Raw genomic sequence first — 12,842 nt, forward strand, 5'->3', positions numbered from 1 at the left:
TTCCACGGTGGTCAGACACTTGGCCTACTCTTCCACGGTGGTCAGACACTTGGCCTACTCTTCCACGGTGGTCAGACACTTGGCCTGCTCTTCCACGGTGGTCAGACACTTGGCCTGCTCTTCCACGGTGGTCAGACACTTGACCTACTCTTCCACGGTGGTCACACTTGGCCTACTCTTCCACACTGGACAGACACTTGGCCTACTCTTCCACAGTGGTCAGACACTTGTCCTACTCTTCCACGGTGGTCAGACACTTGGCCTACTCTTCCACGGTGGTCAGACACTTGGCCTACTCTTCCACGGTGGTCAGACACTTGGCCTGCTCTTCCACGGTGGTCAGACACTTGGCCTACTCTTCCACACTGGTCAGACACTTGGCCTACTCTTCCACGGTGGTCAGACACTTGGCCTGCTCTTCCACACTGGTCAGACACTTGGCCTACTCTTCCACGGTGGTCAGACACTTGGCCTACTCTTCCACAGTGGCCTACTTTTCCACAGTGGTCAGACACTTGGCCTACTCTTCCACACTGGACAGACACTTGGCCTACTCTTCCACAGTGGTCAGACACTTGGCCTACTCTTCCACGGTGGTCAGACACTTGGCCTACTCTTCCACGGTGGTCAGACACTTGGCCTACTCTTGCACGCCGGCAATTCGCCTTGGAAGAGGTCGTAACAATGACCTTTATTTGGGTCGGCGGCTCTTTAGTGACTGTGTTTATTAAGCACCCACCGCCTCCTGTTCACATTGTCTTTTCGGCTCTTGTAATATTGAGATGTGTTTTTTATTTACCGAATTCTAATTAAAGGAATTTTCTTGTTATTTTGGTTTCCAACCTCTGGCCCAGCGCAAGTCCTCATTGTACAGCTGTAAACCCACACTGTTTGTCCCGTATTCTTGTACATGCAAATTGAGGTCCATACGGCGTACAGCCGTTTCAATACGGGCAAAATATTAGTTGTGTCTATTTGTTTGCGTTTCTCCCTTGTGATGGGGCTTTGTAGGATGAACGTTGAGATGTATAAGGGGCACGGGGTGACCAATAAGGTCTTAATTGGTCTGTAACAAGCTGGACACTGATACAGGGTTGAAATCTGTGTCATTGAGTCTCAAAACCACTCTTTTTCAAGAGGGCCCTGCTGACATTTGTATGTTTGGCCAATTCCACAACTTGGTGTTGTGGTTTAAAGCTTTCTTGACTGCAGGAATCCATACTCTTTGTTTTTTTCGGTAAAGTCACGCAGATAGAAATAAAATAAAATAAGACTCCAGCATTTCTTTGCTGTGGTTGTCCCACCTGAAAAGGATTGCTTGTGTTGCGATCGAAATGTCGTGATTTGTTTTATTTTATTTCTACCTACTTGACTTTACCAAAAGAACCAAAGAGTTTGGTGTTGTGGCTTCGTACGAGAGGACACCAGAGTGCGTGGCACAGCCCTTTAGTCAATCCACTGCTGGATGAGGGCCTCACCACGCCGTGCGGGAAGTGGGGGGGTTATTTGACCATACTTCACCACGATGCTCACCGTGGGTTGGTCAAAGGCGGCGGTCATTCTAAATGACAGGATCATCGATGCCGGGCTAACTTTGTCGATCGTTTGCCAAACCTTTGGGATCACATCGTTAAATACGACGCTCATAGAGCCGGGGAAATGCTCTTTTGGGACCCCTTGTGATTCATTGTGTATAACTAAGCCTTGTAGAGTCTGACCACCGGCACCTCTGGGATGCTTGGCGCTCGGTGTTAATTAATGCCTTTGTGTGTTGATAAGACCTCGTCTCCATCTCGTCTCCATCTGTGGGGAGCGGTAGTGTAGTAGCGGTTAGCGCAACGCTGCGCTACGAACCCGACGACCCGAGTTCGATTCCCGCTCACGGCCAACACCAGTGGCGATTATTTGAACCGGACCTGGGCCTCCCCTAGGTCGACTCACCCTCAAATGCGTACTTGGTGCGGTGTGTAAACATCGTCACTAGGAAGACAAAGGTGGCTGGGCGTGGTGCTGGCCACCCACCCCCTCGTGTGCCGTGCCGGCCTTCATAGGTGCTCGCTAACAGCACTTGCCCCTACAGTCTATTCAGGCTATACGGGGGATCTTTGTCTCCATCTCGACTCCAATCTGTTGGCCTTACACCAGGGGCCGGTAACAAAAATTACGAAAGGAGGCAATTTTTTCTCGAAATTCGGTAAGAAACTCAATATGTGAATACGAGACCGGCGGTGTTTCTAAATAACGTCACGAAGCAGTCCTTAAAAAAGCCGCAGGTTGACGACCCCTGCCTTCCACCGATTGAACTTGTACGCCCAGGTAAAATGGTCACCGCCTAATGCCCAAACACAGAACAGCTGCACCAGGTGGCCATCTCACCTGGGGGGTCAGGCTCCACGAGGTCACGCGGGCGACTCTTCCCCCGAGGGTGCCTCTGCGTCTGCCCATCTCACCAGCACCACCACGTGGCTTCACGTCTATTCTCCCTTTGTCACGCGGATGTGGCACGTCCTTCAAGGACCGCTCTGGCACCGGCGGCATCATCACAACATCTGGCTTTAGCTTTTGTCTGTGCATACAAGGTGTTGCAAGATGTTAACTACCTCGTCTGGCGTGCAGGAATTCATGGATCCCGACCCTAAACAACTAAATCATTTGGAATTTGCATGTTCTCCCCGTGGTTACGTGGATTTTTATCCAGGTCCTTCGGTTTTTTCCACCACTTTTATAAACATGCGTTTAGATTATTTGGCTGATATAAAGTCACACAATATAAGCCACTTTGTTGAGCTATCATTTGTGACGAGGTCGCTTCTGAAAAAGAGCAATTTCGCTCAGTGGGCCTTACCTGGTGAAATAAAAAAAATGTTGAGTTTAATAGTTTAGAAAAATCTCGTGGCTCATGATCTAAAGCGGTTTTTTTAATTTTTCTGGAGGACACGAGTCTGTCATAAGTGCTGTCCGAAATTTACCTGGACAGACCGTGTCTCGTTGTCCTAGAATGCGCCCAATCCCGGAAAATCTCAGGAGCTAAGCAGAGCCGAGCCTGCATAGCGCTCGACTGGGGGTGGGGGGGGGGGGGTTAGTGAGGGGGAGTGAACCACCACGATTTTACCCCAGCGCTGGCACCGATCTCGACGACTGCCACTTTATTTTAACGATCAAACACACGGCAAACACTGTGTAACGAGTGGTTGGGGCCTAAGCTCCTGGTACAATCAGAATCTTATTAGACCGGAGGAATCCGATCAGCTATGAAGCTCTTTTTTTCACAGATGTCCAGGAGTGAATTCAATGAGGGGGGAATGAAAAGGAATGAAATGGGGGGGGGGGGGGGGGCCCTGCCCCAGGCCAACTTCATCACCCCGCCAGTCAGTGCAGTAGCACCACCTGCGCCCAATCGTTGGACTACACCGCTGCACTTGCAGTCAACCCAGCCCCACAGCAGCCGATGGATGGCACCTGCGTTGTATTCTGATGCTGAACTTCTTACGCACCGTACGTAGCCAATCGTGCTCATCCCAGGTGCAGGGGAAGGACAACAAATTAACTACAAAAAGCAGTTGTAAAGAAATGAGCTTTCAATCTAGATGTAAAAGTGCATAGCCCCAGTGACTTCCCAATATTCACGGCGATCGCTACATCTCAAGAGCTACCCAGGCTTCAAATCCCGCTTAGCTTTCGAGACCCGTCCTCGTCGGGTGGTTTGGTCACATGGGCCACGTCGGTCTCTTCGCGCGAACACATTTCACAACGAGCAACCGCGTGACTTCTGTAGTTCGCGTAGCCGGCCATTCGCGTGGGCGTCCCAGTGGCGACACAGCACACATAACACGGCTGCAAGCGACTGAAATGCACACCACACGGAGAAAATACAATGGTGAACTGGTTTTATTCTGGTAGAATACAGGAGTGGAGCAGTGGCGCCGTGTAGATTGTGTGCCGAGCGACGAACTCGACCACCCGAGTTAAGATTCCCGGCCACGGTGAGCGTCGGTGGCGAGCAATGCCTCAAACGGTCCTGGACACCGCCACCACCCCTCCACTTCATGAAACCACACCGAGCGGCATAGTAAAGTACGGTCAAACAACCTCCCGTTCAAGACTTGCACACGCGAGCTGTTTCTCCTCGGACTCGCACAGTGGCAGAAGTGAGTCTCGTATCAGCCCTGGTTGAGCGCTGCTCTCACCGCTCCGTATCCGGGGTCTGCGTTCCCTCCTCTGGCTGCCGCTCTGTCAGCAGGCCCATCCGTCGGGTGTCAGCCCCCATAGCCACCTTGTGTCCTGACCAAGCCCACTTCACAAGATGCACGTGTGTTCCCTGATCCATGTGTTCCTCTGACTCTCCGCGTGGTTCCAACCATACAAAATCTCAACACTTCTGTCAAAAAGCAAAGAGTGATATCTAATTAAATTGTTCACCAGCCTTAAAATCGGACCCGACTAAAACAAGCCACCGGCCTGGGTATTTTAAATCGTCAAACACTCCACCCCCCTTAACTCTCCATGGGTGATTGGGCAGTTGTACAGAGTGCAGGAGTGCCCCACCCTGGGCATTATGCTTATTACCAGCTATAGTTCAGCAAGATGTTTAACTTCGAATCAGTTTAGCGGAATTATCTTTTCATCAACTACGTAACGCTGCATAGAAGCTGTCTGGCCTATGGCTTTATGCGAAGGTCCAGGTCTTCAGTGTCACAGTTATGCCCTCCCTTCTGTATGCTTGAGAAGCTTGGACAATTTTACAGGAACGTCTGTGCAGGCTTGAAAAATTCAGGGTGGCCTACTCACAATCCATCTTGGGTTTAACCAGGCTGGATCAGGAGCTCACAGATCCTCGAAAGACCTCGACACAGTCCCATCGATGAACTTCTCCGACAGGTGAGGTTGCGTCAGCTGGGTCATGTAGCCCGCATGCCCAGCCACCGCATGGCCAAGCAGAATTCTGCTTGGCCGGATAGAGGGAGCTAAATGGGAGCGGCACGGGCTGGAGAACAGGTGGACAGAGGATGTGGAGCTCCGTCGCCTCCTCCGTCGCCTCCGTATCCTCCTCTGTCAGCTCCTCCACCGCCTCCTCCGTCACCTCCTCCCCGTCAGCACCACGGGTGCGCGCACGGTGCGAGGCACGTGACGGATAGTGAGCGATACCCGCGTGCCGCGCGGGGCCGGCCACACCGCCGCCTCCCCACCGGCCCCGGCATTGGCCCACGGCACCAGCGCGAGGTTGGCGGCGCCGGCGGCGGTGGTGGCGACGTCGTCGGCCATGACAGGTTTAATCCCGTGCAGTAGTTCCGTGTAGGCCGAGTTGCGCAGTACCAGCAGGCTGCGGCGGTCCAGCAGCAGACTGAACACGGGCGAGCGAGCGGCTGGGCACTCAGGGTCACCGTCGGGCTCCTGGAGGACGGGGTGGCGGCGAGGATGGAGAAATGGGGGTTGAAGGTGTGCGATGAAGATGCATCAGTTCAACCAGGGTTCGATATCTCACGGAATATTTTGTGGGTGGCAGGTCGGCTAGATCAGACTCGTGACTAATAGGCACGTAAGCTATAATGGGTACGTGACTAGTAGGCTCACTCATAGTGAGCCGTATACTGGATGTGGCATGCTAGGCGTGGAAAGGTTTCCATGTCGTTGGGCAGGCTGAAATCAAGCCCAGACTTCATTGAATTAAGTCGATTGTTACGAGTCACGAAACGATTCGTGGATTAACGTCAGTTCTTAAGCTCAAGAAAATTGTATCATGCTGCGTGTGTTGACAATCGATTGTTTACATTTGCCATAAATTAAATTCAAATGTCACCTTTAGTCCGATGATATGATCGAGACAACAAAACAATACACATGAGAGGACACAAACGAGACAAACATGACAAGCATTACAAGTCAACACTAATACAAACGAGAATACTTCAGTTAAATCATGATCCTGGCCTGTAACAATTTAGTACAGTATTCCCTCGCTCTTTGCGAGGGATACGTTCCAGTGATCACATTCTCCCTCATCACATTCTCTCTCACCACTTTATCTCATCATTGTCTTTCTCTCTCTCTCCCTCTCTCTCTCGAAACAGTCGTGTGGAGTCCGAAATGCAATTTGCGGAGAGCCAAAACCGCAGATATCAAGTTCGTGAAGAACGAGGGAATACTGTAATTGACTGCGCAAGCAATGGGCTGACTGCCCCAGCTGTAGGTTATGTTGCAGCTTGCGGTTAGCGGGGTGTGGGAGGGAGGCAGCGGCTTAGGGTGTGTGCGGACCTGAGTGGAGCGCACGGTGGGGTAGAAGTCAAGCACGGAATGGGAGCCCAGGCTGAGCGTCGTCACGGTGGGGTAGTAGAGCGGCCCGTCCTCGTGAGGCTGGGAAAAGACGAGACAAAAAGATCCCCCGTGTAGCATTTCACAGAATGTTGTGGCAAGTGCTGTTCGTGAGCACCTACGATTGCTGGCATGGCACATTATAGGATGGGTGGCCAGCACCACGCTCGGCCGCCTCGGTCTTCCCAGTGCTGATGTTTACACACTGCACCGGGTACTCATTTGAGGCTGAGTCGATCTAGAGGAGGCCCAGGACCAGTTCAGATAATCGTCAGCGGTGTTGGCCGTGAGCAGGAATCGAACTTGGCTCGCCGGTTTAGTAGCGCAATGCGCTAACCGTTGCGCCACCGCTCACCATACACACGCGCACACACCCACACGAGAGAAAGGGCTCTCACCATGATGCCCTCGCCCGGGCGGTACTCGTTAACCAGCACGTGGTTGGCCTGGCGACCGTCAAAGAGGCCGAGGGAAGAGAGGCGCGAGGCCGGGTGGGCGAGCCAGGGAGGCAGAGGGGACGTGAGCATCCCCCGTGGGTCCGGCAGGCCCCCTGCACCCCATCAACATCATCATCATCAACATCGTCGTCAACACCACCATCACCAACATTATTATATAATCATCACCTACAGCATCACTTACAGCATCATTGTCAATATCGTTGTCAACATTATGCACATCATCAACTTCATATTAATATCAGCATCATCAAAATAATCATCATGTTAAAAATCATCGTACTCATCAACACCACCATATTTATTCACATCATCTACATTATAACCGTCGTGGTCACCATCAGCAGCAATAAGCGTATTTACGAGCGGATGAGTTTCAGATTGAAGCTTGATTTTTTTCGAACAATTTGCAGATTGTATGCCGACACATAAAAACGTGTGTACGTGTGCATGCACATATTATGCGGTGATAAAGATCATTTGTGTGCAGGAGTGAGATCGATTTTGTGGCCCTGCCAGACCAGGAAAGACGAATGGACAATTGCTTGGAGAAGCTTTCATCCGGCATTGTGGATTGACTAGTTCTGCTGCTGATGGTGATGAAGCCATCCAGCAGTGGAAAAACCATTGATAATGTTGACGTTGGTGACGATGACGACGATGATGACAAGGGTCCTCACCCCAATTCTGCAGCCGACGTCCAGACAGCTGCGTCCATTTGGTTTTGGGCGCTTTGTACACCTGCAACAAGAGCAGAGGCTGTGGTCCATTTCTGATGACGTCGTGAAACGGGTTGTGACGAGCTCATGAAGTTGTGATGAGGATTGCAATGAGGCTGTGATGAGGGTGGTGGCAATGGTTTATAGTGAGGTTGTGAAGAGTTTATGATCCGTTCGTGATGAGGTTGCGACCCGCCTCCGACGGTTCATTGCTATACCGTGCGGGCTTTGATGATGTGATGAGTTTCCAATGAGGTGATGAGTTACCGAGTGCTCGATGAGGTTGTGATGATGTGATGAAGATGTGATCCAGATAGGACGAGGCGGAGCATACAGTGAGGACTGCAAATCACGCGGTCATTTCCCGACAACAGGAATAGTGATGAGGTCGCTACGAAGCTGTGACGATGGTAAGGGAAAAACGTTGGTGAGATGTTAACTACCTCGCCCGGTATACGGGAGGTTATGGGTTCGATCCCGACCCTGATGCCTTTATTTTTGGAGTTTGCATGTTCTCCCCGTGGTCGCATGGATTTTTCCTCCGGGTCCTCCGGTTTTTCCCTCCTCATTTAAAAACACGCATTAATAGTATTTGGCTGCTATAAATTTACACGTAATAACCCACTTCGTTGAGCTATAATTTGTGGTCAGGTCGCTTGTAAAAAAAAAAAATAGCTACATAGCTCAATGGGCCTTACCGTGTAAAATAAAAAAATAGTTTAGTTTTAGTTTAGGTGAGTTTCGTTCGCAGCCCCGTGTCTGTCACCTCTCTCAGCAGCATCTCCTCCTCGCCGTGCGACAAGAAGTCCGGCACATAGTAGATTGTTGGTGGCACCTTGAGACAAACACACAAAGAACACGAGTCTGAGAGGTGGCCGCGTGGGGCCTCAGAAGTAAGAGCGTGGAGCTCGCACCGCCGAGAGCCAGAGCGTAAACTGGGTTCGCAAGGTGTAGCTAGTTATCTTTTACAGATTTATAACGCGCCTAATATAATTCCAAGGCGCTTTGCAACAATTACACAATTGTAAATAAGCTGATAGTGTATTGTCTCAGCATCCATTGACTGCACAAAAATAACCCATCACTTTAAAATGTATTCCTGCGTTTTACCTTGGATACATTCCTGCTCCCGATAATTAATTTTCACAGGCGTCCATACTGGTCTAGCGGTGTGACCCTTATTCGTATTAGAGAACGGCCCGCAGAAGCGGATATCACAGAGTTACCTCCTAAGGTCTCTTCAAGCGACCTCTGGTCACATACTGGACACCTGTGAAAAGCACTTCATAGCTAATCGGATTCCTCCAGTCTAAACAAAGATTCTGATAAAGATTCTGAAGGGTATCAGTTTGACCGTCATGCGTGAGAAAGTGTTAGCCCCTCTGCATTGTGGACCAGAGGTCGCTTGGAGTCACCTCAAGATGTAGCTCTGCGTGATATCCGCTGCTGTAACAATTGCGAGTTTCGAATGGACACTTAATTGAATGACCCATCATAACAATAATACTTTCATTTTATATAGCGTCATTCATTCTAATAGCATCCCATAAACGCTTGAGAGCTCATAGGATTTCTCCCGTACAAAATATTCTGATTCGGACGTATGTCTGTTGAACTTCTTTTGCGCCGTACGTATCCAACCGTTCTATCCGTGTCGTCTCAAGGGCCAAATCCCGTATACAGCCACGACCAACCAAATGAAAACACTTCTATCAAGCCAAAATCTCGCATTAACACATGTTAGAAATGGCATCACAATATATATATTTTTTAAAAGCACAAACGACGACAAAAAGTCTTGCACAACAAATACATTAGTCCCCTAGGGTCACATCCGGCGTGGAGACGTTCGTTTTTAACACGTTGGCTTTCACAATATTGCAAGCCTTTTTGTTCGTTCGGTAAAATCACGTAAAGTTTGCGTGACTTTACCGATAGAACCAAAGAGTATGGAACCCCGCAGTCGTGAAAGCTTCAAATCACTGTTACATTGTTTTTTATAGCTTTAATTTGGTGATTTCGAACACGTTTTGGTTAAGCAATATTTGTTTGATTTAAAGCTTTCGTGACTGCAGGGATTCATATTCTTGGTTCTTTCGGTAAAGTCATGTAGAAGGGAAACAATAAAATAATAAAAATAAAAAACAATAAAATTCTCACGACGTTTCGACTGCAACACAAGCAATCATCATCAGGTGTGAAAACCACAACATTATTATGTTATTGTTTCCCTTCTACGTGACTTTCCCGAAAGAACCAAGAATATAATATTTGTTTGTTGTGGTACAGAGTTAAAGACTGCTAACTTTAATCTAAATTGTCTTATGCTTGTTATTGTTTGACTTTGCATCCCACTGGGATTTTTGCACACAAGCGTTGAATATTCGGTGTTTTTTCCTGGAAGATTTTTTGCTGTTTTCTTCCAGGATTTCTCTGTAACGTGTAGTCACTTTGAGATGTAACTTGTTCGTGTTTCTGTTTTTTTCTGTTGCGTGTAGTCACTTTAAGATGTAACTTGTTCGTGTTTCTGGTTTTTTTTGCGGTTGCACCAAGAATCAAAAAGCCGCATGGCTCGCAGGGTTATACCTCCTGATAAATGAAACTGAAATAAATTCAACTTGAAATTGATTATCAGCTCACAAGGGGCAACGTCACGTTCATCCCCATCCCGTGTCTATTTAAGACCGACACAGCAGGAGGATTTCTCCACAACTCTCTCTGGCTATCCGCCTGATGATGCCGGTTGCAATTGCTGGTTGTGATTGCTGGCGAAACGTCGTACTCCAATTGTAAAATGTTGTTGTGGGTTTACTCTCCTACTACACGACCGGTCAGTGCTGTTTACAAGCAACGAATCGGAACGTTTTGTTTAAGTGACAAAACCTTACTATTTGGCCGTGTCGGGTGGTGGCGGGTTTAACGCGATCGAACCCGAAACAAGTCCTCTATTATGGATGTGTGGAGATGTTATTTCATCCAGCATTTGAATCGGCGAAGAAAGGGGGGGGGGGGGGACTACGTTGTTACACGAAGCGTAACATCGGCGATTATCCCAGCGGCTCCCGTATCAGTCTCAAAGCCCAACCAGGTTTAAGCGGCGTATTCACACCACCCGCCTGGGTCCCCACGCGCCTATCCCGGCAGCCGATCCAGGCGAGACCGAGGCTTCGGGGTGCGGTGGGCTCTTCGGTGTGTGGGCCTACTCACGTTGAGCAGGCGGTGAGGCTCCAGGGCCTGGAGCGTTTCCATGGATACCCGTGGTCGCGGGGCCTAAGTTACGGGGAATGACTTTCGGTTGTCGTTGTTGTTGTTTCTTATGCTGTTGTTGTTGCTGCTGCTGCTTCTTCTGCTGTTGCTTTTGAATGGGAAGCACAGCGGAACGAGGAACAGGAAAGAGAGGCGCCCGCCACTAGGGGTCGTAGTGAGCAATTAGTTTAATAAGAAATGACATCCGTGCGTGTATATTCATTATATGGTTCATAAAGGTCCTTCGCCAGGCAAACGTTTCCAATATATATAATAATTAAACTGATATGTTTTTAACAATTTTTGTCTACGATCAGACACTAACAACTACTCAAAAATTTTTTCCGCGAAAAAACCCCATTGTTGACGACTTTATTTATTAAGTTATTATATTTCAAGGTGTACCCATCGGAAACCGGTCAATTTAAAGAATGTGTTAGTTTTTTTTAATTAGAAAGAACAACATTTTGTGAACGTAATACTCAATGAGGGGGAAGCTCCTATCTTTTGCAGTTTTCGAATTATTCAGATTTGAACATCAAAAAATGTGAATTTTTTTTCGTTCAAAACCGCTTGAATCCGAAATATGTGGAAAACAATAAAAGATAGAATGGTTCTCGCTTTAATTGTATTTGCTATGTAACGCTCAATCGAACGAAAAACACGGAATCTTATATTTTTTTACGGTTTCTGCATGACACCACGCACAAACATGTTTATGGGACACTCAAAATCGAGATTTTGAGGCCCTTAAAATGAAAAATTTCGTTTTTTCTGATTTTTTTCCTCCGCTGTTTGTGCCCTGAAAGCTACCTGGGTACCAAATGTCAACGTTCTACCTTGTCGGGAAGTACCCCTAGAGGTTCTTGAGACGTACAGATTAAGGCCTTTATTTATATAGACATGGAGAGTTCAAATGTAATTCTTATCAGGCCCCACGGTGTAAATTTCGTGCACTCTCAAACTCTCATAACCCACACTTTACCACTGCGCACGCCACCTGCCCATTGGCTTTAAGCTGTTGAGATGCGCAGATCAGAAGTCAGAATCTGTATTTATGCTGCAGTAGGAATCCGATGAGCTATAAAGCTTTTTTTTTACAGATGTCCAGTCGGGGGCGCAGGGTAAGAACGCTGCAACAATAATGCAAACCAAAACACGATGGGAGTGCAAAGTGTAGGCCAGGTAAACAAATCACTACAAGAAATATTTTTTAAAACTATATGTTTTGTCGTACCAGGCAAAGCCACTGGAGCTATGCACTTTTTAAATATAGATTGAAAACTAATTTCTTTAGAACTGTTTTTAGTGTTTAGTGTTGTTGTTCTCCTTCCCCCCGGCACCCCCGATTAGCACGGTTGGCTACGTACGGTGCGAAAGAAGTTCAACATACATACTGCCCATAGACTCAACACTGTCCATAGACTCAACACTGCCCATAGACTCTACACTGCCCACAGACTCAACACTGCACATAGACCCAACACTGTCCATAGACTCAACACTGCCCATAGACTCAACACTGCCCATAGACTCAACACTACCCATAGACTCAGCACTACCCATAGACTCAGCACTGCACCATATACTCAACACTACCCATATTATTTTATTGTTTCCCTTCTAGACTCAACACTGCCCATAGACTCAACACTGCCCATAGACTCAACACTGCCCATAGACTCAATAATGCCCATAGACTCAACACTACCCATAGACTCAACACTACCCATAGACTCAGCACTGCCCATAGACTCAACACTACCCATATAATTTTATTGTTTCCCTTCTACGTGACTTTACCGAAACAACCAAGAATACACTAACCATAGACTCAACACTACTCATAGACTCAGCACTGCCCATATACTCAACACTACCCATAGACTCAGCACTACCCATAGACTCAACACTGCCCATAGACTCAACACTACCCATAGACTCAGCACTGCCCATAGACTCAACACTGCACATAGACTCAACACTACCCATAGACTCAGCACTACCCATAGACTCAACACTGCCCATAGACTCAACACTACCCATAGACTCAGCACTACCCATAGACTCAGCACTGCCCATAGACTCAACACTACCCATAGACTCAACA

The 12,842-nt window shown here is 48.2% G+C and overlaps 1 protein-coding gene across 1 annotated transcript; it reads right to left on the bottom strand.

The window, feature by feature from the left end:
* Positions 1–4,924: 4,924 nt before the first annotated feature.
* Positions 4,925–10,846, bottom strand: ALKBH6 (alkB homolog 6). The gene is made up of 6 exons (XM_032974208.2): positions 10,694–10,846; positions 8,253–8,321; positions 7,448–7,508; positions 6,708–6,859; positions 6,253–6,351; positions 4,925–5,391 (listed from the first exon to the last, which is right to left on the bottom strand). Exons 1-6 carry the CDS (start codon positions 10,733–10,735, stop codon positions 5,077–5,079), a joined length of 738 nt encoding a protein of 245 aa, XP_032830099.1. The 5' UTR covers positions 10,736–10,846; the 3' UTR covers positions 4,925–5,076.
* Between the last annotated feature and the right edge of the window lie 1,996 nt (positions 10,847–12,842).

This window comes from Petromyzon marinus, chromosome 53, assembly GCF_048934315.1.
Source record: "Petromyzon marinus isolate PM22_M1 ecotype Great Lakes invasive population chromosome 53, UKy_Petmar_22M1.pri1.0, whole genome shotgun sequence".
NCBI lineage: Eukaryota > Metazoa > Chordata > Hyperoartia > Petromyzontiformes > Petromyzontidae > Petromyzon > Petromyzon marinus.

Excerpts from the sequence above, each read along its gene's own strand:
- ALKBH6 (XM_032974208.2), bottom strand. The coding sequence starts at position 10,735 with ATGGAAACGCTCCAGGCCCTGGAGCCTCACCGCCTGCTCAAC. Across the intron at positions 8,322-10,693 it reads AGCCTCACCGCCTGCTCAAC|GTGCCACCAACAATCTACTA; the intron begins GTGAGTAGGCCC and ends GTTTGTCTCAAG. Across the intron at positions 6,352-6,707 it reads GCCCGGGCGAGGGCATCATG|CCTCACGAGGACGGGCCGCT; the intron begins GTGAGAGCCCTT and ends GTCTTTTCCCAG.